The 24503-nt window shown below is 40.5% G+C and overlaps 1 protein-coding gene across 2 annotated transcripts in view; it reads left to right on the top strand.

The window, feature by feature from the left end:
• LOC141914473 (calcium-dependent secretion activator 1-like) overlaps window positions 1–24503 on the top strand; it is a 49942-nt gene that overhangs the window by 6238 nt on the left and 19201 nt on the right. The window contains exons 4-15 of one of the 2 annotated variants that reach the window (XM_074805698.1): window positions 2995–3158; window positions 3925–3969; window positions 6299–6376; window positions 10171–10264; window positions 10663–10784; window positions 16738–16986; window positions 17179–17354; window positions 18080–18274; window positions 18452–18588; window positions 19493–19680; window positions 21896–21997; window positions 22269–22332. In XM_074805698.1, coding sequence (XP_074661799.1) covers window positions 2995–3158; window positions 3925–3969; window positions 6299–6376; window positions 10171–10264; window positions 10663–10784; window positions 16738–16986; window positions 17179–17354; window positions 18080–18274; window positions 18452–18588; window positions 19493–19680; window positions 21896–21997; window positions 22269–22332 — 1614 coding nt within the window. The remainder of the gene's footprint in view (window positions 1–2994; window positions 3159–3924; window positions 3970–6298; window positions 6377–10170; window positions 10265–10662; window positions 10785–16737; window positions 16987–17178; window positions 17355–18079; window positions 18275–18451; window positions 18589–19492; window positions 19681–21895; window positions 21998–22268; window positions 22333–24503) is intronic. The other variant, XM_074805699.1, reaches the window with a different exon arrangement.

The following is a 24503-nucleotide window of genomic DNA, read 5'->3' as shown; positions in this document are numbered from 1 at the left end:
CCTCCTCTGCATTCTAAGTATTGGAGTCATACGTATCATCATCATCCTCCTCCTCTGCATTCTAAGTATTGGAGTCATACGTATCATCATCATCCTCCTCCTCTGCATTCTAAGTATTGGAGTCATACGTATCATCATCATCCTCCTCCTCTGCATTCTAAGTATTGGAGTCATACGTATCATCCTCCTCCTCCTCCTCTGCATTCTGAGTATAAGAGTCATACGTATCATCATCATCCTCCTCCTCTGCATTCTAAGTATTGGAGTCATACGTATCATCATCATCCTCCTCCTCTACGCTGAATGCTTCTCTACTGTAAACATCATTCTCTTCAATTTTATCTTCATCCCCGATGTTACTTTTCAGCATTGTTGCTTCGTCGTCACGGAAACGATACTGTTTTGTAAATATATATATATATTGATTGTTGCTCGAGTGTGGTTGCCGGGTGATGGGTTCTGTCTCCCGGGACGATCGTTCGTCCGCTGTTTTGCCGTTTTTTTAAACATTGCTTATTTTATTTTTTTCTCCCGTTTGTTAATTCTCTTGTAGCCAAAGGACGTTAGCTCTGAACGTTATTGGGAGTGGCATTTTGATAGGGTGAAGGTAAAAAATATTCGACGAAATAAAATCAAAACTAGAAAAAAAAACTATTTAAAAAACAACGCTGAAAGTTTTTATTTCGATCGTTTTTGTCTCTTGATTTTTACGCTGCCTCGACTTGTAATGTGATTTATTTGCATAGAAATTTTACACTCATACATATATATACATATATTAGTAATAATGATTATTATTATTATTATTATTATTATTGGAGATTGAGTTTGCAATGTTTCGCAATGTGAGATGTATATATCATACAAACATATTGAATGCACTTTTATATCAAAATTGCATGATATTTGCTGAGTTAAAACCGATGATTTTTAAATGATATATCTGAGATGAAATTGATATTTTAATTCAGCGCATGACGTGTATTTTGATATTTTTATATCGAATATTTATGCACCGTAGCAAAAGGAAATTATTATTATTTTTTTCCAACACAGTTTTTCTCTGTTTTTGAAGCCAGAAATTTCTTAGTTTAGAGAAAATTCCCGATTATTCGATGTCGGCTTTATGTGTCACATGATTTCGAAAACGAGCGTGTTGATTGGCTGATTCTGTATGAGACAAATCGCTATTGATTTTTGATGATAGCTGTCACTCTCGACCGGTGATCATTAATCCCTGGTTTAGATTAAAAGTCATTTTTCACGAATTGAAAATAAATCCGGATTTGGAATGATGATTTCCGATTATTGATTATTTACTGGTCTACTGTTTGAAAATTCAAACTGAATTTTATTTTATTTCTATGAATCACATTACAAGGATATTTTTACTGTGACCCACGATTGTGATGCAGTTAACTCGATAGCCTCAGATCCGGCGGGACCAATGAATTCCCGGGCAGCTACAATGGGTTGTCAGTGCATGAATTGGGAGTGGAAAAATTCTAAACATTTTGTCTTGCGGAGGTCATATAATCTGAGGCACTTGTTTCAAGCGTGGTCTATTCATACTGACAGTTCTGGATCCAGGGCCTGGTTCCACTGTTGAAACTCATTGATCCAGTAACGGTCAAAGATTTTAACATTTTCATTCTATAGTCTTATAACTGATAACTTTTTAGACTTAAGTCTCGACTGTGAAACCCTGGCCCTGGACTGGGAAACTTTATCATTGAATAATCGTGGGTCTCTTAACGTATTTTCATTTTCATTTATTCTAAAATTGCATTTTTTGCTTTCATTCTTTATAAAATATTGGTTAAAAATCCTTTCAAAAACATATTCTAATAGCACTTGATTGTGTGAGAAATAAGTTACTCAACAGTTCTATTTTTCCAAGTTGTGTAAGTACCTGATATGAATTGGAAATTTAAATCTAAAAAGAAATGTTGCGTTTTTGCAACATAAGATTTTACAGGTACAATGTTGCATACAAACAAAACAACATCAAATCAAACATTACAAGAGCTCGCGTTCTGAAGTATCTCGTCGTAGAAAACTACTGATGTAATGACGTAAAAAATAAGTCTTTTTGTGAAGTTTTAGTTTTAACTTAATGCAGCGGTTTATTTGATACTATTATCTGGGTGTAAAGCAAGGGGACTATTCGTTACAAGTTTGTTCGTGGATATTTGATATTATTCTGTTGGCATTAAGCAAGGGGACAAATCGTCACGTGTTTGTTCACTGACACTGAAATGCATGAATCCTATATGTATATAAATGTGAATGCACATTGCACGAATCTGTAAAAGTCTTGAGAGAATAGAAATGTCAAATCTCTTTCCAAAGACAATTCTACAGAAATCGTCAAAGTTTTCGATGATTTTATTGTTTTTGAAAGATGAGATTTGTTCCAAGTGCAATTTGAAGCTACAGAGAGAGAGAGTGACTTTGAGGGTGGCTGTTTTACCCTATCCTTTCCTATTTTTGTAATCCTCTTTTTGTTTTTTGCATTCATGAAAAGCGGTATCATGTGTTTAATTTTTTTTTATTTTATCTTTTAACGTCTAAATGCGGAACATGTTAATATATTCTAGTCATTGGCGTTCAAATACTACAGTTAGAACTCTCGGCTTAAGTCGTCTTCGTTGTGATGGTCATTAAGTTGACAACTTTTCCTAATGACAAGTTACATTTCCTAAATTGAATTGAAAATAGAAATTGAGACTAAAAATAGTCATGTGACGACTTATCTGAGTTACACTGTAAACTATATATGATTGCTTAGTTTCTTCCTGTGCGATCAAAATATTGAAGATATGATTTTCTAATCTATTTTTCAATACTTTAAAATTTTGAAACTGTTGTAAAATACATCCGAAATTAATTTCAATGCTGTGATAGAACGTGACTAAAATTATGATGAATTTAACTTTTTGGTTTCGAGAGAAAAAAAAAGAATAAGATATTATTATTTTCTCCTAATTTCAGACTCGTCGGTTTCCAAAGTTTGTAGTTAAAGAAATGGAGAGTATGTACATCGAAGAATTGAAGTCATCCATAAATTTATTAATGGCAAATCTAGAAAGTCTACCAGTGTCAAAAGGAAGCACAGATTCGAAATATTCCATTCAGAAATTAAAACGATATAACAGGTAGGGTTCGCTGATCAGTTTTGCCATCTATTTGAGGAGTGTGGTAACCTAGATACATTTCAAAATCTGGCTGTTTTTTATGGTTTTTATGTAACTGCGGTGTGGGGATAATTTTGATACCCGGTCTATAAATTGGGGTCAAGTTAAGGAGATAAGTCTAAAAGATCTGTTGAATTTTATAGAAATCTATAAACGTGAACTGAGTTTTGAGTGGATGTTATTTTTGTATATGAAGTGAAGTTACTGAAGAAATTTCTATTTATATGAAATTCATATGAATTGATGCAGGGAGGGAGTGACGCAGGGAGGAAGGGAGTGATGTAGGGAGGGAGTGACGCAGGGAGGGAGGGAGTAAGGGAGTGACGCAGGGAGGGAGGGAGTAAGGGAGTGACGCAGGGAGGGAGGGAGTGATGCAGGGAGGGAGGAAGGGAGACTTTCATCCTTACTTCTCTCAATATCGATTTCAATATTCAGAGATTTCAAAGATATGAAGTCAAATGAGAGCATTATAGGTATCACAGATATCTAGATACTTATGATGGTATCACAGATATCTAGATACTTATGATGGTATCACAGGTATCTAGATACTGATAGACAGTTATTTAGTATGAGTTGGCCCATCCTCCCTCAGCAAGGATTCAAACTGGTACTCAGTTCTTCATGATGTCATCAGGTTTGAATCCCTGCCGAGGGAGGATGAAGTTTATTGTTTATTGATTTATTGTTTTGTTACCTTTTTGTTTCTTGTTGAATTGAATTTTAGACGTCAGGAGAATTACGCAATGTATCGTTTAAGACAAAACGCTAGGTAAAATATTCATATACTCCTCATAGACCGGTTCTAACTTAGACCACGCGGGTTAGCTTAAATATTCAGTTAGCCCCGGGTTTAAACTGGTCCAGGTTTTCTTCTACTCAAAACGAATCTGGACCCAGTTTTACAGTATTGAGCTCAGATTTGACATTATTTAAAACATTTGTAATGATTAACGGTATAAACTGAGTTAAACTGAAGAACTGTAAGATTGGATCCAGATGTTGTATATTTAAAGATTGCTAAATTATGCGAATAAGGCTTTAAAGAGAATGCAGGATTAAACGAGATCAATTTGCATATTGCTATATGATACACACGGCGTCTGCTACTGTCTATTTAACAGCTTCTTTTTATATCTGTATAAATAAATCAAGATAGATTTGAGAATATAAACTATAAACGAACGTTAAAATTGATATAATATTCGTCGCTTTTCAGATCCACAGTTTTCATTTTCAATGGTTAACTGTGGAACCGGATACAGTGTGTTTTATTTGGTATCCGGATACAGTGTGGTGTATTCGGTATCCGGATACAGTGTGGTGTATTCGGTATCCGGATACAGTGTGGTGTATTCGGTATCCGAATGCAGTGTGGTGTATTCGGTATCCGGATACAGTGTGTTTTATTCGGTATCCGAATACAGTGTGGTGTATTCGGTATCCGGATACAGTGTGGTGTATTCGGTAGTCGGATACATTGTGTTGTATTCGGTATCCGAATACAGTGTGGTGTATTCGGTATCCGGATACAGTGTGGTGTATTCGGTATCCGGATACATTGTGTTGTATTCGGTATCCGAATACAGTGTGGTGTATTCGGTATCCGGATACAGTGTGGTGTATTCGGTATCCGGATACAGTGTGTTGTATTCGGTATCCGGATACATTGTGTTGTATTCGGTATCCGGATACAGTGTGGTGTATTCGGTATCCGGATGCAGCAGCTGCTGCTGTTTTTCTAGCTACATGTGATTAAGAATCACAGTGCATTCTAAAGGAGTAAAGACATCATTAACCTCCGCTGGTCGTACTCGGAGAGCTGCATGCAACTAGATTCCATTTTGAAGATTACCACGGATTTGAGAGAACCATGTCTAGAATTTGTGTTCTTTCATTTACTTCATTTGAATATTGATTCACCTTGACCCTAGTGATCTGTCATCTTACCCACATCTATGAGGAGTGAGGGTAAGGGGGAGTGGGGTCACATCTATGAGGAGTGAGGGTAAGGGGGAGTGGGGTCACATCTATGAGGAGGGAGGGTAAGGGGGAGTGGGGTCACATCTATGAGGAGTGAGGGTAAGGGGGAGTGGAGTCACATCTATGAGGAGGAGGGTAAGGGGGAGTGGGGTCACATCTATGAGGAGTGAGGGTAAGGGGGAGTGGGGTCACATCTATGAGGAGTGAGGGTAAGGGGGAGTGGGGTCACATCTATGAGGAGTGAGGGTAAGGGGGAGTGGGGTCACATCTATGAGGAGTGAGGGTAAGGGGGAGTGGGGTCACATCTATGAGGAGGAGGGTAAGGGGGAGTGGGGTCACATCTATGAGGAGGAGGGTAAGGGGGAGTGGGGTCACATCTATGAGGAGTGAGGGTAAGGGGGAGTGGGGTCACATCTATGAGGAGTGAGGGTAAGGGGGAGCGGGATCACATCTATGAGGAGGAGGGTAAGGGGGAGTGGGGTCACATCTATGAGGAGTGAGGGTAAGGGGGAGTGGGGTCACATCTATGAGGAGTGAGGGTAAGGGGGAGTGGGGTCACATCTATGAGGAGGAGGGTAAGGGGGAGTGGAGTCACATCTATGAGGAGGGAGGGTAAGGGGGAGTGGGGTCACATCTATGAGGAGTGAGGGTAAGGGGGAGTGGGGTCACATCTATGAGGAGGAGGGTAAGGGGGAGTGGGGTCACATCTATGAGGAGGAGGGTAAGGGGGAGTGGGGTCACATCTATGAGGAGTGAGGGTAAGGGGGAGTGGGGTCACATCTATGAGGAGGGAGGGTAAGGGGGAGTGGGAGGGGTCGTGAATAAAGGGTTTCATGAATTATTTATTATCAATTTTGAATTCAATCAACAAGTATCTGTATCTGTAGAACGGATTTTTCTCCTGACTTGACACTTTTCGATTCATGATAAAAATGTATGTTTTAAAAATGTTATATGAATGTTTTTTTTTCTTTATTCTTTCTTTTTGTTTTTGTTCGATTTTTATGTTTAATTTTGAATGAGTTGCGAGTATTTTAATTTGCTTTTTATTTACAATAAATGTTTGAAAAATTATGAAAAAATAGAAATATTTCTGAAAGATATATTTGAATATTCAGGTTGACAGCGTCTCAAGTGGAATATATTAAAACTGTTTCTCCAACTCTCTATTCAGCTTTGTCTGAACATATCAAGAGGTATTTTATTCCAGCCTCAGAAATATAATCGTTTTTATTCTGACCCTCTAACGACAAAATAAACTATTTATTCAGATTAACGTTTAACTTGATTTATTTATTTTTATTAGTTATTTTTGTTTTAATATTTTATATTAATTTCACAGTTAGAATTAGAATACTTACATCCAATCAGAAAGATTCCCCTGGCCCGCTTTATAATCTAAACTGACCCTAAACATCGCTACCACTTTTACAAAAATGTTTAACTCAAATCAAGTTAATTTCATCATTACTTCCTAAGTTTCATCTTAGAAATTGATTTTGGAGTTTACTTGTGAAACTGAGTTCAACATAAACAGACTCTCACAATCTCTAAATACTTATTCATTCATTATTCTTTCTAACCTGGCTTTTATAATTCATTTTTAAGAATATGATTATTTCATATTAAATTTTTATTTATTTATTTCGTTGTAAATTAGTATTCGTAAAAACGTTAATTTCAAGACTTCGTCTCATCTGCGTAGGTAAGAGTTGTCTGCTCTTTGTCTGCTGCTCGTGTGCTGCTCCTGCTGCTCATAACAACTCAATTAGCTCTTCATATAGTCCGTGTGTCACTGTGCCTTAGGGCTCCGCATTTCAAAGTCATCTCATCAAAAAATCTCAAGATCATTTCTTGAGATTTTCAGTTCGAGATATCATCAGACTTTGAGTACGTACAGCCCTATAATGAGATAATCGATACACTGATCTGTGTGGTAACTAACAGATTCATAATCAACTGTGTTTGAGTTTGAATATGATTATGGAACGGACTGTAGAACACGGTTGCACTCGTGTAGTTTGTAAATCTGTTTTAAATCTCACAACAATGGTGGCAGGTGCACGGATTCATATACAACACGCTGCCATTGCAGCCATCTTTAGTGTGCAGTCTGCCATTGCAGCCATCTTTAGTGTGCTGTCTGTCATTGCAGCCATCTTTAGTGTGCTGTCTGCCATTGCAGCCATCTTTAGTGTGCTGTCTGCCATTGCAGCCATCTTTAGTGTGCTGTCTGTCATTGCAGCCATCTTTAGTGTGCTGTCTGCCATTGCAGCCATCTTTAGTGTGCTGTCTGCCATTGCAGCCATCTTTAGTGTGCTGTCTGCCATAGCAGCCATCTTTAGTGTTCAGTCTGCCATTGCAGCCATCTTTAGTGTGCAGTCTGCCATTGCAGCCATCTTTAGTGTGCTGTCTGCCATTGCAGCCATCTTTAGTGTGCTGTCTGCCATTGCAGCCATCTTTAGTGTGCTGTCTGTCATTGCAGCAATTTTTAGTGAAGAGTCTGCCATTGCAGCCATCTTTAGTGAAGAGTCTGTCATAGCAGCCATGTTGAATTTTAAATTGTGATGTTAATCATGAGAAAGCCTAGACTATAACGAGAGAGAGAGCGGGGTAGAGAGAGAGAGCGGGGGAGAGAGAGAGAGAGAGGGGAGAGAGAGAGAGTGGGGGGGACAGAAGATGTAGCATCCACGCTGCCTGCTACCAGAAACTGAGAGACCGATGACAGACAGACCCCTCACACTCTCTCTCCATATATATATCTCTAATGGCCTGTTGTTGACCCCCATCGATACAGACAATATGCAGTCATCTGTAATGAGAGACCAGTCATCTAGGAAACAGATTCATCCGCAGTAATCTCTAACTATAGCCGGTCATTGTGAGCCTGGATGAATATAGACTCTTCATGATCAGCGTGAACCTTCAACTCATCTACCATATGACCCCCCACGCGCAATATAAAACTGCTTTATTCACTTGAATATTCAAATTACAAAATGATTTAAGATTATCATTAATAAATCTACGATGAATCGTGTGATAGAATATCAAATAAACCAGATACAAATATTACTGAATAATTGAGACCTCGATACACATACATATACAACAACATATAAATAATTAATCAATAATATCTATTGATTTATTCTCCATCACTAATAGACTGGTGCTATACAGGGTCCCTCTATAATCAACTCCCTCATTCTACCTCTGAAATGTTACTAGAATTCTTTTGTTTCTAGCTACACTTATATTTGATTAATTGATTTAATTTCTGGATACGTAATTCAATCGTCATCAGTTCAATCTTCTCTTTCATTTTAACCTTGATCTGAACACAGGACAAATCAATAATTCATGACCTTCATATACCTAAGGCTAGACATTTCAAGGACAGTGTGGAGTCACTGCAGTACCCAGAACTCTTACCCCAGCAGAGAAAATAGTACCGCAAAGATAGTTCTTTATTCCAAAAAAGGAAATCTTGCAACCAAAATGGCCTCCAACCTTAACCATAGGTCGGTAACCCTAACGCTTGCTTGAACCCTAGATTCCTAACCCTAACCCTAGGTCCGTGACCGGTACCATAACCCTTGCTTGTCCATAACCCTAACCCTAGCTGCAGCCTCCACCGGGATTTGAACCTGGGTCTCTCAGTTGCCAGTCCTCTGTCCTAACCACTAGACCACTGAGCTGTAGTGATCAACTGAGTTTGTAAGTTGGTGCAATGGTCAGTGGTGACCAGTGAGGTGAGTGGTGACCAGTCAGGTGTGGTAACTTGTGACCAATCAGGTGTGGTAACTCTTTTCACTAACAATACCCTTGTTTTCACCAGTTTCTATTCTCAGACCTTATTGATTGTCGAGACTGCAATTACTCGACCAAAAAAAACCATTAGAACATAGAAAAACAAAATTGAAATCAGGACAATAATTAGACAATGTTCCACAGACAGACAATGGATTATCAGCATATTGTTGGACTTTATTCATTCCATAATCATCTTGGCCCATATAACTGAGCCCAGATGATGATCTAGGCCCGTAAATGAGCCCAGATGATGATCTAGGCCCGTAAATGAGCCCAGATGATGATCTAGGCCCGTAAATGAGCCCAGATGATGATCTAGGCCCGTAAATGAGCCCAGATGATGATCTAGGCCCGTAAATGAGCCCAGATGATGATCTAGGCCCGTAAATGTGCCCAGATGATGATCTAGGCCCGTAAATGAGCCCAGATGATGATCTAGGCCCGTAAATGAGCCCAGATGATGATCTAGGCCCGTAAATGAGCCCAGATGATGATCTAGGCCCGTAAATGAGCCCAGATGATGATAACTGTGCCCAACATGAAGTGAACTGTATGTTTCTAGGGCCGATGTTGTTGAGTTGTAATGAGCTGTAAACCGTTCTCATCTTGTGTAAATTGTTGCGTGAATTAAAGGCTTTGATATCGATATTCAGTAAATATCGTAGTAATCCTTTCATAATAGACTATAACACAATCCATCAAAAAACAGAGTGTGGTGCGCTACAGGGAGAAAATGTGGCACGCCACTGAGAGAGTTTTTAATCGGGTATTTGTTCTTGACCGATTGATTAAGACTGAGACCTACTGAATATGAACTGACACTCTTATTTACATCCGTTGAATGCCTAATTCAATTGAAGGGTCCACCTCCCCCTCCCCTGAAAAACCAAAATCATGGCAAAATACTGTAAAACTTCATAACGTTTGTCATAAATAATAGTGCATTATGAACTGATGGATTGTAACCTGAAGACAAGGTCCAATTGTATTGAATAAGTTTTTCTTGACACTTGCTAGAAATATGGCTTCATTTCAACTGTTTGGGGGAAACTATTGATTGAAATATCCTCAGAGGTTCAGCTCTCTCTCTCTGTGAGGAAATTGATATTTGAACCCGATTAAATGTGATATATTAATGAATTCTAAATTGTTGATGTTTGTAATCATTTTTTAGAGCTCAAAGTTCTTCGATATCGAAGATGGAAGTTTCTGAAGACAATGAACCAGCTCTTTCCAAGTTAGATGTGGTCCTTACATTCACATTAGAGGTTTGTTAGTTTATATACTGTTCCATTAGATAGGATTCATTCTTAACTCAATACTGTGGATATGTGGAACTGTTTAACTGTGGAACTGTACCCTGATCAAATAACCACACCTGGCATGCGGTTCCACGGTTAAATTTGACTAGTCAGTTCATTGTCAATATATCACCAAATCTTAGCTCAGAATTGTGGAACTGTGGAACTGTGGAGACTGGAACTGTGGAACTGTGGAGACTGGAACACTGTGGAGCCTGTTTCATAGATCTAATTTAACTGTAAACCCTGTTGTTGTTGTTAATTCACATGAACTGTATGAGCAGTTTGATTATCAGGTGTCTGTGTTTATAAATAGACAGACAGACAGACAGATACTGATTGTCTACTGCTTTTTTATTTCATAGGTTGTCGTGATGGAAGTGAAGAATCTGAAATCATTGGCTCCGAATAAAATAGTATATTGCACAATGGAGGTTGAAAATGGGGAGAAACTTCAAACTGATCAGGCTGAAGCATCGAAACCAAAGTTAGTATCATTAAACTATAGCTTAAACCTGTGCAGAACTTAATACAGTCAGATCTTTTGATTTGAGAGTGATATCTGAGTTGGATGATACAGTAGACTCCGCTCAAGTCGGATCTTTTGACTTGAGAGTGATATCTGAGTTGGATGGTACAGTAGACTCCGCTCAAGTCGGATCTTTTGACTTGAGAGTGATATCTGAGTTGGATGGTACAGTAGACTCCGCTCACGTCAGATCTTTTGATTTGAGAGTGATATCTGAGTTGGATAGGATATAATTCATATACGGTTTATGGTCAGAAAAAAAATGTGAAAAGTTTAGTTGAGTTAAAAGATTAAATTTAAGCAGTGTCTACAATATGTGTCTAATTGATTTTAGTCTCCATTGGATATAATCATTTATTGAGAAGTAGTTTATAAAGGGGTTAAACCAATCGAATGGTGTTTGTAACCACCCTAAAAATTGATACATATATAATACTCTCCCTCACTCACCTCAGGCGGAATGTCTAATCAATATATTACGAGTTATATTTGCCCACAATTGTTATCGATATCTCGTGAAGTATATTGTAATGTATCTAGAGGCAATAAATCTGCTTCATGACATTTATGATGAAGAGACAGTGAAGAAACTGGATTTGAACCCTCCCTACTTACGTCCTACCTATAGAACCATGCATTACTGTAGATATCCACTTGTTTCCACCTAGTGATATACTATCCATGGATGAAACACTATGAGTCGATGTTGTGAGAATAGTTAGATTGAGAATCTCATTCATTCATTCATTTATAATGAGAAAAATGGACTTCATCTTTATCGTTATATTAGTGAGTCGGATTCTCAATTTACTATCCTCATTGCCTCTCTCTATCCAGGAGCAATTCAGGGGTTACCTTATCTGATAGGAGACCACTGAGTGTTGTAGGTCAGATCTCTCTATCCAGGAGCAATTCAGGGGTTACCTCGACTGATAGGAGACCACCGAGTGTTGTAGGTCAGATCTCTCTATCCAGGAGCAATTCAGGGGTTACCTTATCTGATAGGAGACCGCTGAGTGTTGTAGCACAGATCTCTCTATCCAGGAGCCATTCAGGGGTTACCTTATCTGATAGGAGACCACCGAGTGTTGTAGGTCAGATCTCTCTATCCAGGAGCCATTCAGGGGTTACCTTATCTGATAGGAGACCACCGAGTGTTGTAGGTCAGATCTCTCTATCCAGGAGCAATTCAGGGGTTACCTTATCTGATAGCAGACCACCGAGTGTTGTAGGTCAGATCTCTCTATCCAGGAGCCATTCAGGGGTTACCTTATCTGATAGGAGACCGCCGAGTGTTGTAGGTCAGATCTCTCTATCCAGGAGCAATTCAGGGGTTACCTTATCTGATAGCAGACCACCGAGTGTTGTAGGTCAGATCTCTCTATCCAGGAGCAATTCAGGGGTTACCTTATCTGATAGGAGACCGCTGAGTGTTGTAGGTCAGATCTCTCTATCCAGGAGCCATTCAGGGGTTACCTTATCTGATAGGAGACCGCTGAGTGTTGTAGCACAGATCTCTCTATCCAGGAGCCATTCAGGGGTTACCTTATCTGATAGCAGACCGCCGAGTGTTGTAGGTCAGATCTCTCTATCCAGGAGCCATTCAGGGGTTACCTTATCTGATAGGAGACCGCTGAGTGTTGTAGGTCAGATCTCTCTATCCAGGAGCCATTCAGGGGTTACCTTATCTGATAGGAGACCGCCGAGTGTTGTAGGTCAGATCTCTCTATCCAGGAGCAATTCAGGGGTTACCTTATCTGATAGCAGACCGCCGAGTGTTGTAGGTCAGATCTCTCTATCCAGGAGCCATTCAGGGGTTACCTCGACTGATAGGAGACCGCCGAGTGTTGTAGGTCAGATCTCTCTATCCAGGAGCCATTCAGGGGTTACCTCGACTGATAGGAGACCGCCGAGTGTTGTAGGTCAGATCTCTCCATCCAGGAGCCATTTAGGGGTTACCTTATCTGATAGGAGACCACTGAGTGTTGTAGGTCAGATCTCTCTATCCAGGAGCCATTCAGGGGTTACCTCGACTGATAGGAGACCGCCGAGTGTTGTAGGTCAGATCTCTCTATCCAGGAGCCATTCAGGGGTTACCTTATCTGATAGGAGACCACCGAGTGTTGTAGGTCAGATCTCTCTATCCAGGAGCCATTCAGGGGTTACCTTATCTGATAGGAGACCGCCGAGTGTTGTAGGTCAGATCTCTCTATCCAGGAGCAATTCAGGGGTTACCTTATCTGATAGGAGACCGCCGAGTGTTGTAGGTCAGATCTCTCTATCCAGGAGCCATTCAGGGGTTACCTCGACTGATAGGAGACCGCCGAGTGTTGTAGGTCAGATCTCTCTATCCAGGAGCCATTCAGGGGTTACCTCGACTGATAGGAGACCACTGAGTGTTGTAGCACAGATCTCTCTATCCAGGAGCAATTCAGGGGTTACCTCGACTGATAGGAGACCGCCGAGTGTTGTAGGTCAGATCTCTCTATCCAGGAGCCATTCAGGGGTTACCTTATCTGATAGGAGACCGCCGAGTGTTGTAGGTCAGATCTCTCTATCCAGGAGCAATTCAGGGGTTACCTTATCTGATAGGAGACCGCCGAGTGTTGTAGGTCAGATCTCTCTATCCAGGAGCAATTCAGGGGTTACCTTATCTGATAGGAGACCGCCGAGTGTTGTAGGTCAGATCTCTCTATCCAGGAGCCATTCAGGGGTTACCTTATCTGATAGGAGACCGCCGAGTGTTGTAGGTCAGATCTCTCTATCCAGGAGCAATTCAGGGGTTACCTTATCTGATAGGAGACCGCCGAGTGTTGTAGGTCAGATCTCTCTATCCAGGAGCCATTCAGGGGTTACCTCGACTGATAGGAGACCGCCGAGTGTTGTAGGTCAGATCTCTCTATCCAGGAGCCATTCAGGGGTTACCTCGACTGATAGGAGACCACTGAGTGTTGTAGCACAGATCTCTCTATCCAGGAGCAATTCAGGGGTTACCTCGACTGATAGGAGACCGCCGAGTGTTGTAGGTCAGATCTCTCTATCCAGGAGCCATTCAGGGGTTACCTTATCTGATAGGAGACCGCCGAGTGTTGTAGGTCAGATCTCTCTATCCAGGAGCAATTCAGGGGTTACCTTATCTGATAGGAGACCGCCGAGTGTTGTAGGTCAGATCTCTCCATCCAGGAGCAATTCAGGGGTTACCTCGACTGATAGGAGACCACTGAGCGTTGTAGGTCAGATCTCTCTATCCAGGAGCCATTCAGGGGTTACCTTATCTGATAGGAGACCGCCGAGTGTTGTAGGTCAGATCTCTCTATCCAGGAGCAATTCAGGGGTTACCTCGACTGATAGGAGACCGCCGAGTGTTGTAGGTCAGATCTCTCTATCCAGGAGCCATTCAGGGGTTACCTCGACTGATAGGAGACCACTGAGTGTTGTAGCACAGATCTCTCTATCCAGGAGCAATTCAGGGGTTACCTCGACTGATAGGAGACCGCCGAGTGTTGTAGGTCAGATCTCTCTATCCAGGAGCCATTCAGGGGTTACCTTATCTGATAGGAGACCACCGAGTGTTGTAGGTCAGATCTCTCCATCCAGGAGCAATTCAGGGGTTACCTCGACTGATAGGAGACCGCCGAGTGTTGTAGGTCAGATCTCTCTATCCAGGAGCCATTCAGGGGTTACCTTATCTGATAGGAGACCACTGAGTGTTGTAGGTCAGATCTCTCTATCCAGGAGCAATTCAGGGGTTACCTTATCTGATAGGAGACCGCCGAGTGTTGTAGGTCAGATCTCTCTATCCAGGAGCAATTCAGGGGTTACCTTATCTGATAGGAGACCGCCGAGTGTTGTAGGTCAGATCTCTCCATCCAGGAGCAATTCAGGGGTTACCTCGACTGATAGGAGACCACTGAGTGTTGTAGCACAGATCTCTCTATCCAGGAGCAATTCAGGGGTTACCTTATCTGATAGGAGACCGCCGAGTGTTGTAGGTCAGATCTCTCTATCCAGGAGCAATTCAGGGGTTACCTTATCTGATAGGAGACCGCCGAGTGTTGTAGGTCAGATCTCTCTATCCAGGAGCAATTCAGGGGTTACCTTATCTGATAGGAGACCACCGAGTGTTGTAGGTCAGATCTCTCTATCCAGGAGCAATTCAGGGGTTACCTTATCTGATAGGAGACCACTGAGTGTTGTAGGTCAGATCTCTCCATCCAGGAGCAATTCAGGGGTTACCTCGACTGATAGGAGACCACTGAGTGTTGTAGCACAGATCTCTCTATCCAGGAGCAATTCAGGGGTTACCTTATCTGATAGGAGACCGCCGAGTGTTGTAGGTCAGATCTCTCTATCCAGGAGCAATTCAGGGGTTACCTTATCTGATAGGAGACCGCTGAGTGTTGTAGGTCAGATCTCTCTATCCAGGAGCCATTCAGGGGTTACCTTATCTGATAGGAGACCACCGAGTGTTGTAGGTCAGATCTCTCTATCCAGGAGCCATTCAGGGGTTACCTCGACTGATAGGAGACCACCGAGTGTTGTAGGTCAGATCTCTCTATCCAGGAGCCATTCAGGGGTTACCTCGACTGATAGGAGACCGCCGAGTGTTGTAGGTCAGATCTCTCTATCCAGGAGCCATTCAGGGGTTACCTTATCTGATAGGAGACCACCGAGTGTTGTAGGTCAGATCTCTCTATCCAGGAGCCATTCAGGGGTTACCTCGACTGATAGGAGACCACTGAGTGTTGTAGCACAGATCTCTCTATCCAGGAGCAATTCAGGGGTTACCTTATCTGATAGGAGACCGCCGAGTGTTGTAGGTCAGATCTCTCTATCCAGGAGCAATTCAGGGGTTACCTTATCTGATAGGAGACCGCCGAGTGTTGTAGGTCAGATCTCTCTATCCAGGAGCAATTCAGGGGTTACCTTATCTGATAGGAGACCACTGAGTGTTGTAGGTCAGATCTCTCTATCCAGGAGCCATTCAGGGGTTACCTTATCTGATAGGAGACCGCCGAGTGTTGTAGGTCAGATCTCTCTATCCAGGAGCCATTCAGGGGTTACCTTATCTGATAGGAGACCGCCGAGTGTTGTAGGTCAGATCTCTCTATCCAGGAGCAATTCAGGGGTTACCTTAACTGATAGGAGACCGCCGAGTGTTGTAGGTCAGATCTCTCTATCCAGGAGCCATTCAGGGGTTACCTTATCTGATAGGAGACCGCCGAGTGTTGTAGGTCAGATCTCTCTATCCAGGAGCAATTCAGGGGTTACCTTAACTGATAGGAGACCACTGAGTGTTGTAGGTCAGATCTCTCTATCCAGGAGCCATTCAGGGGTTACCTTATCTGATAGGAGACCACTGAGTGTTGTAGCACAGATCTCTCTATCCAGGAGCCATTCAGGGGTTACCTTATCTGATAGCAGACCACCGAGTGTTGTTGGTCAGATCTCTCTATCCAGGAGCCATTCAGGGGTTACCTTATCTGATAGGAGACCACCGAGTGTTGTCGGTCAGATCTCTCTATCCAGGAGCCATTCAGGGGTTACCTTATCTGATCGGAGACCACCGAGTGTTGTAGGTCAGATCTCTCTATCCAGGAGCCATTCAGGGGTTACCTTATCTGATAGGAGACCACCGAGTGTTGTAGGTCAGATCTCTCTATCCAGGAGCCATTCAGGGGTTACCTCGACTGATAGGAGACCACCGAGTGTTGTAGGTCAGATCTCTCCATCCAGGAGCCATTCAGGGGTTACCTCGACTAATAGGAGACCGCTGAGTGTTCAATAGATACAGTAAGAGGAATGAATTATTTCTTCTTGCAGGGAGAAAGAAAAGGTGACAATTTTAATCGTCACTGATCACATTTATTGTAAATAAATAAGAATATGTTTTTGAATGATATATTTATAGTTGGGATACGCAAGGAGATTTTACCACCACTCACCCTCTTCCAGTAGTTAAAGTTAAACTATATACAGAAAGTTCCGGAATGTTGAGTTTAGAAGATAAAGAATTGGGTAAAGTCGTCATACACCCGACTTCAACCAGCACTAAAATGGCCGAATGGTATAAAATGACGACCACGAAAAATTGTCCGGACGATTTAAGAATTAAAATCACAGTTCGTATGGATAAACCACAAAATATGAAACATTGCGGGTAAGTTGAGTCAGGATCCAGTTCCATGATTCGGGTTATTTTATGGGTAAATCAGTTATTTCTATCGGTTTTTTAATTTCGCAGATATTTATACGCTATGGGTAAATCAGTTATTTCTATCGGTTTTTAATTTCGCAGATATTTATACGCTATGGGTAAATCAGTTATTTCTATCGGTTTTTAATTTCGCAGATATTTATACGCAATGGGTAAATCAGTTTGGAAGAAATGGAAGAAAAGATATTTCGTATTGGTCCAGGTTTCACAGTACACGTTTGCGATGTGTAGTTATAGAGAAAAGAAACCAGATCCGACTGAAATGATGCAGTTAGATGGATATACAGTGGACTATACTGACGCTATGAGTGGTATGTTAAACCCCAAAACTCCTCAACCCCCAGTTCCCATCCTCCCTCGGCAGGGATTCGAACCTGATGACATCGCTATTCTCAGCCACGGCACGAACCCCTGCCACACTAGACCGGGTGCGCAGGTACATGCGCAGTGCTGCATGAAAGTTTGCTGCACCAATCAGATCGCTCGTTAATCGCTGAGGTAAATTTCACGGAAGAACTATAAATGGGAAAACCCGGGCTAAAATAAAACTGAATTTCTGATTGGCTATTAATGACATCAACTAAGCTGCGCGTGTAGCTGCTGCGCACTCGGTCTAGTGTGGCAGGGTTTCGTACCGTGGCAATCTGGATGCCATCAGGTTCAAATCTCTGCCGTAGGAGGATGACAGTCCCGGGTATTGGTTAATCTTGGCTATACAGTTGTGAATTAAGTTCATTTTGAAATGCTGAACTTCATGGGTAAGTGCCATTTACATCCACAGTTATGAGTTTACTGTTACCGATAATTATTAGCAGGTTTGAATCGGCTGCGGAGGTTTCTTAACCCCTTTCACGAAGCAGAGAGACCCGAGAACAAACTTCACCACCTGCAAACCCTGAGTCTGATTAGACTGATGTTGTTACTATCCTAAAACTTAAACATCATTTGAGTCTAGAATCAATTGAAATGAAATGTGAATTTAATGTGTATTCTGATGAATTTTAGATTTAGATGTTTTTGAATGTTTGGTTTTTAGATTTAGAAGGCGGTCGATTTTTCTTCAACACAGTAAAAGAAGGAGATAGTGTTTTATTTGCTACTGATGATGAAACTGAGAGAACGTTATGGGTTCAAGCTGTTTATCGAGCGACGGGTCAATCGCATAAACCGATACCACCAGTCGTACAAACTAATAAAATCAGCAACTCACAAATATCTAGAATGCAAGGAGGTCAGTGGGTACAGTAAAATAATACATAGAGTGAAATTACGGTTAGGGATTGAACCCGAGTCAGTTTCTATCTATAGTTTACACTAATATTACGTACTACTCATATACACGTGTGCGATTAGTTTCACTGTTTGTTGTTAGGTGTCTCTGATAGTTATATGATGTCTCTGATTTCAGATGCTGACCGGGCGAGGAAACACGGTTTAGATGAATTCGTTCAGGCCGATCCTTGTGCATTTCATCATCATGATTTATTTAAAGTGTTACAGACATTAACTCTTGATTATCGACTCAATGATGCTTACACTTGTTTGGTAAGTTTAGTAATGTATCTCAGTTGAACATCCACCACTAACCTCCCTCAATCATTTATACCATTTCATCTGAAGCCCTGAGCAAATGATCTCCAATATCAGAGGAAGCTTTTGCCAAACCAGTGATCACAGCAGCAAAATGTCCCTAGGCTCAGTTCCAGGACCTAACCCGGGCTAAACCATCCTTACAAATACTGAGGCCCTCTGTATTTGTAGGGATGGTTTAGTCCGGGGATACCGATGTAATGAATGATATATATATTTGTAGTGATGGTTTAGTCCGGGTCAGGTCCGGGGATACCGATGTAATATATTATATATATATATATATTTGTAGGGATGGTTTAGTCCGGGTCAAGTCCGGGGATACCGATGTTATGAATGATATATATATTTGTAGGGATGGTTTAGTCCCGGTCAGGTCCGGGGATACCGATGTAATGAATGATATATATATTTGTAGGGATGGTTTAGTCCCGGTCAGGTCCGGGGATACCGATGTAATGAATGATATATATATTTGTAGGGATGGTTTAGTCCCGGTCAGGTCCGGGGATACAGATGTAATGAATGATATATATATTTGTAGGGATGGTTTAGTCCCGGTCGGGTCCGGGGATACCGATGTAATGAATGATATATATATTTGTAGGGATGGTTTAGCCCGGGTCAGGTCCGGGGATACAGATGTAATGAATGATATATATATTTGTAGGGATGGTTTAGTCCGGGTCAGGTCCGGGGATACCGATGTAATGAATGATATATATATTTGTAGGGATGGTTTAGTCCCGGTCAGGTCCGGGGATACAGATGTAATGAATGATATATATATTTGTAGGGATGGTTTAGTCCCGGTCAGGTCCGGGGATACAGATGTAATGAATGATATATATATTTGTAGGGATGGTTTAGTCCCGGTCAGGTGTTTGTATTAGATGAATACTGCGCTCGATACGGTGTTCGTGGTTGTCATAGACACCTGTGTTATCTCAGTGATCTCCTAGAACGAGCTGAGAATGGAATTATGGTCGACCCGACACTCATTCACTATAGCTTCGCGTTCTGTGCCTCTCACGTACACGGGAATAGGTAAGTACCTCCGTATGCCACTAGGTGGCCTTATTAATACAGTCCTAAAGGAGTAAAATTCAGTTTAGAAATCGGAATATTATGGAGCCATCAGTCAGATACTAGATCTTTCCCAGTCAGTGTTTGAAAATGTTGATTTGATAATGAAAAACTGCATTACTAATATTCCTGCTCACTGATTGGCTGAAATTTTGTCTGCCTCCAACTGGCCCCCTATAGATATTTTCACACCTGTTGCATTAGTTTATACTATTTCTCCATGACGACAGTAGCTGCGATACCAGGTGGCGTGACTAGCAGTGACTCCTGAATCCAAACATTGAAAAACGAGTCTCAAATTGATAATTATTTTTACATATTCTTTATTTTTCTAATAGATTTATGTATAAAATATGGTTAAAAATTATCACAAAATAATTCATGATCAGAAGCACAGATTTAAACAATAGTACAGTTTAATGAGTAGCACAATCAATTTACAATCATTGACGATCAATTCAAGAGTTTTCCACAATCAATGACAATCACTTCCACAATCAATGACAATCACATGTTATAGAAACGGAGCTAGATTCGGATAACGACTCACGATTCGAGAGTTTTTCTGGTAGTTGGCGCGGTTACGTTTATTGGAGAACCATCGACGTACTTGTTTTAGGGTTACCCCGGTAGCGTCGCTTAACGCGTTTAATTCATCGATACTCGGATACGGATGTCCTGCGTGTAGTGTGTACCAGCGTTCGAGAATATTAGTCGCCATTTTAGTAAACGTACGACGACGTTTCGAGTCGTTCGATTCTTCTTCTTCATCGCGGTCGCGCTTTTTACCGATGTTAAAAGTTTCCTCCAATAATTCGAGACTTTGTGAAATTCGATGCATCACTTTATGAATTAATCCGTCGTAATACGATTGTATAAGTTGTTTATTCTGTTCGGAATCGCTGGTCATTAAATCGTGATACCGATCGGCTTCCAGCGTCGCTCGCTGATATTTATAAATATTCTGTAATTCGGAGATTTTATCAAACGCGTGGATTTTCAACATCTCCATTTTGATTTCGAGCGCTCGATGTCTGATATTGACGTCGATAGGTGGCGCCGCGTGTAAACTGCGTAACAGACTGATCGGTTGTTGCCCGGGGAGACAATCTGCGAGTAGTGTTTTCTGTAGCTCGTGGAACACCGGGTTACTAGCGAGTCCCGGGTTACTAGCCAGTCCCGAGATGATATCGCAATTCACACTCGAGACCTCTTCCGTAGAATCATCGCTCGTGTTGCCGTGGTACCCCGATGAATTAGCCGATACGTTCTCTTCTTCGTAAATATTCTCCGGCGTCGACCAGCCGTCCCCGCAGATGGCGCTGTCGAACGAATAATCGCCTTCGTGTTGTTCGTCGCCGTGGTGATATTCGGGACTGTTGACCGTCTCGAGGAAATCGGCTAAGAATTCTTCGCAATCTTCGATGAATTTCGGTGATGCGGCGGCCATGTTGTTTTGTTTGTTGTGGTGTCGCTGTGAGAGTCGAGTGAGGACTGAATGTCTCGATGTCAGATGTCGCTGTATTTATTCCCAGTAGTCAGACTACTGTTCATTAATTCTACAATCTGATTGGTCGATGTTTACTGTATGACTAATTAGTATTCGTAATTAATCTTTATTTAATCTATTCGTTAAATTACCCCGAATTGAACCCCTCTCACTCACTCTACTAATTTATACCATTTCTAAATCTATGATAATATGATAATTTACCTAAATTAGTGATTTGATTAATTACAGAATTCCTCTCACTAATTGATTGCTTTACTGTTGATCAAAAGGGTTTAATTAGTTTTGAAGTTTGTTCTAATCAACTGAATTAATTAAGTGTTTACTCTGTATTAGGCCTTTGTTAATGCTCTAAAGTTTGTTACGAGTAGCAAATTCCTATAGTCAATCAGATTGGTAACTGGTGTATAGAAATCTAAAAGATTTTAACGAAAATTCATTTCAACTTTTTTATCCTGAATGAAAATAAAAATTCAAGTCACTACATATTTCAGATTTGATTGTTTCCAATAGATTTTATCGAAATGAACATTATTGAAATGTTTGAATGATATCTTGTTAATTTTATCCTCAATCCCTGAAAATAATCTTTTTAGTAAATTGTTGAATATTTCACAATGAATAGAAGAGTTTTTATTTTTGCATTTTGCGTTGAATTATTTTCAGACCAGATGGAATCGGAACCGTGACTCACGAAGAGAAAGAGAAATTCGATGAAATTAAAGAAAGGCTGAGAATTTTACTAGAAAATCAAATCACGCATTTCAGGTTTGTTCAATCACTATTTATTGAAATAAAACAAGTCAAATCATTTGTTAGATTTTCAACTCCACACTTTAAAAATCAGTTCACATTTTCAATAAATCAACTCGTTAAGACTTGAATTCAACTGAGAGTTTTGTTCAACATAAAGTGAAAAAATTGAAATGAAGTTAAAACGTTTTTGTGAAAGTTCACCGAACTGCGTCCAGTAGGCCTCTATAAGGTCTAGTCCTTGTTTGAATGAAACTTCAATAAAAGTTGTATTGTATTTGATTAGATATTGTTTCCCGTTTGGACGACCGGAAGGAGCGTTGAAAGCTACTCTATCTCTCCTAGAACGGGTAAATATTCTAACTATTTCACCGCACAATCTGACGCATCTAAAACGAAATACTTTCGACTGCTTCGAAGCTTTTAGTGTACCCGATTATTTCAACTTTAGTCTCAAGTTTTTGAGATAAAACCCTTCAATTTATTTATTTTATTTTTGGTTATCATTTTGACATAAGTGGTAGGCAGGAGACCCCCCCCCCCCTGGTATATTCATGATTAGAAAAAATGAAAATCAAATAATCATCTTTTCGACCGACTTGAATTCTATCGATATCGGAATAAATATGTGTATCATGGATATATATTTAGATAAATATTAATATATTGATTGTTATTTGCAGATGTTCCGATCTCCTGCAAGTATTTTATTATATATATATATAATTATAATCACTCTGATTGTAGCTTATATTCACAGCAGAGTTTAAACACTATTTCAAATATTAACATCATCGGTTTCAATTCATCGTAATCATATAGATATAGAGCTATAGCTTCTGATATTTCATTTAGAAAACATTTACTGAAACGAATGACCACAGCAAGACGTGTATCTCAATCACAATCACAGTGAGAGCAACTACTGTTATCTTTTTCTCACGCTTAAGCTCACGATTTTGTGATGAAAGCATCGAGAAAAGTCTCGCAAAATATCGCTTGAATATTCTAGATATCAATCGTTAGATAGTTGAATATGAAGAGGAGTTTGATGAAGAGATGAATTCAGTTTCTGTCAGCGTGGTTGTTAATGATCATTACCCAAATAATCAACTACACTTTAAGTATTACATTAACTTGTGAATACAAATTTAGACTAAAAAGATGGCTACAGAAATGTGACGACTTGCGATGGCTTAACTACATTTGACTAAAACTTTATTGAGTTTTTGGAGGGTTCACTTTTCCATTTTAGAGGAAAAAACATATTTTCAAACTGAATTTTTGTTTGGAAAAGTCAACTCTTCACTAGTTTTTTATTCCAGAGAAAAGTTATTCGAGATTTGTTTCAATATTTTATAGATTCAGATTTAGTTTTTGACGACTGCCCCCTCAGCTTATCAATGTGATAGTGCAATGTCTCGGGGCACGTTACGCTTCATTTTATTTGTTGCTTTCTGCTTTTTAAATAATATTTTTATTTGCTGCTTCGGGTTGTTTTCACTGCCTCGGCATTTATTACACTTTGTAGAAATTCCACTGATTTTTTACGATTGAAATTTGGAATTTCTTTATAATCATCAACAATGCTTAGTTTTTCGGGGCCATTGTCATTTCTGGTGCTTTTTAGTTTTCAATTACTGGAAGTAGATTTGCTTTAAGCCCTGAAGGGTTGTCGTATGCTATGAACAAAGCGCCATTTTCACAGTGATACAACGTTCAACGGTGCTATCGTTATCACCCCCAGCCAATAACTCCAAACCATTTATCAGTCATCTCTCTCCGGGTAGAAGTAACATCCGAACAGCTGCTAGGCGCTCAGGAGTCATCTATCAGGCCGTTACCCATTAACTCCTGGGTGGAGAGAGGCAATGAGGATAAGTGTCTTGCCCGAGGAGACTGTAAGGGGTTCGTACAACAACTACCACCCCCTCCCTGTGTTTGGTCCAATAAGAATGTCTAGTATTAATTAAGCTTGCTTATAGATAACTGTATTTTTAATTGAGGTAAATTTACTGTTGATTATTCTCAGAATAAACTATCGATATTGAGAAAACACTGCGCTATATTACTGACTGTATCTAGTGTGAAATTCAATATTTCTATCAAACACAAAAATAGGACAAATATCGGATAATTAAAGTACACAGAACACACCGATATCAACCTTGACCTTGGCTGGTCATCCATGTTTTGAATAATGACTAATAAAAAATGCTTTTAGTGTCAAAAACCAGTGTGAGTGTCTCAGTGAGTGTGTGAGTGAGTGTGTCAGTGAGTGTGTGGCCGAGTGTGTTATTAAACAGTCCTAGTTTCACAGGACACAGAATCAAGTGAAGGTCAGATGAGATCGTGTGAAGTATTCTGTTTCAGGTTTGCCTTCGTCCTGCTGATATTTTTCCTGTAAATCATGTCTTTGAAAAATGGCAAGAGGTTCGAATGTATTCATATACCCCTTCGTGAAGTGGTTGCTGGGCTGTTCGGGGCACTGTGGCCCCGGGGCACTACATTTTAACCCCCC

Source organism: Tubulanus polymorphus, unplaced genomic scaffold, assembly GCF_964204645.1.
Source record: "Tubulanus polymorphus unplaced genomic scaffold, tnTubPoly1.2 scaffold_25, whole genome shotgun sequence".
Classification (NCBI taxonomy): Eukaryota; Metazoa; Nemertea; class Palaeonemertea; order Tubulaniformes; family Tubulanidae; genus Tubulanus; species Tubulanus polymorphus.
The sequence above is the reverse complement of the archived record's forward strand: the minus strand, read 5'-3'. Positions and strand labels throughout refer to the sequence as shown.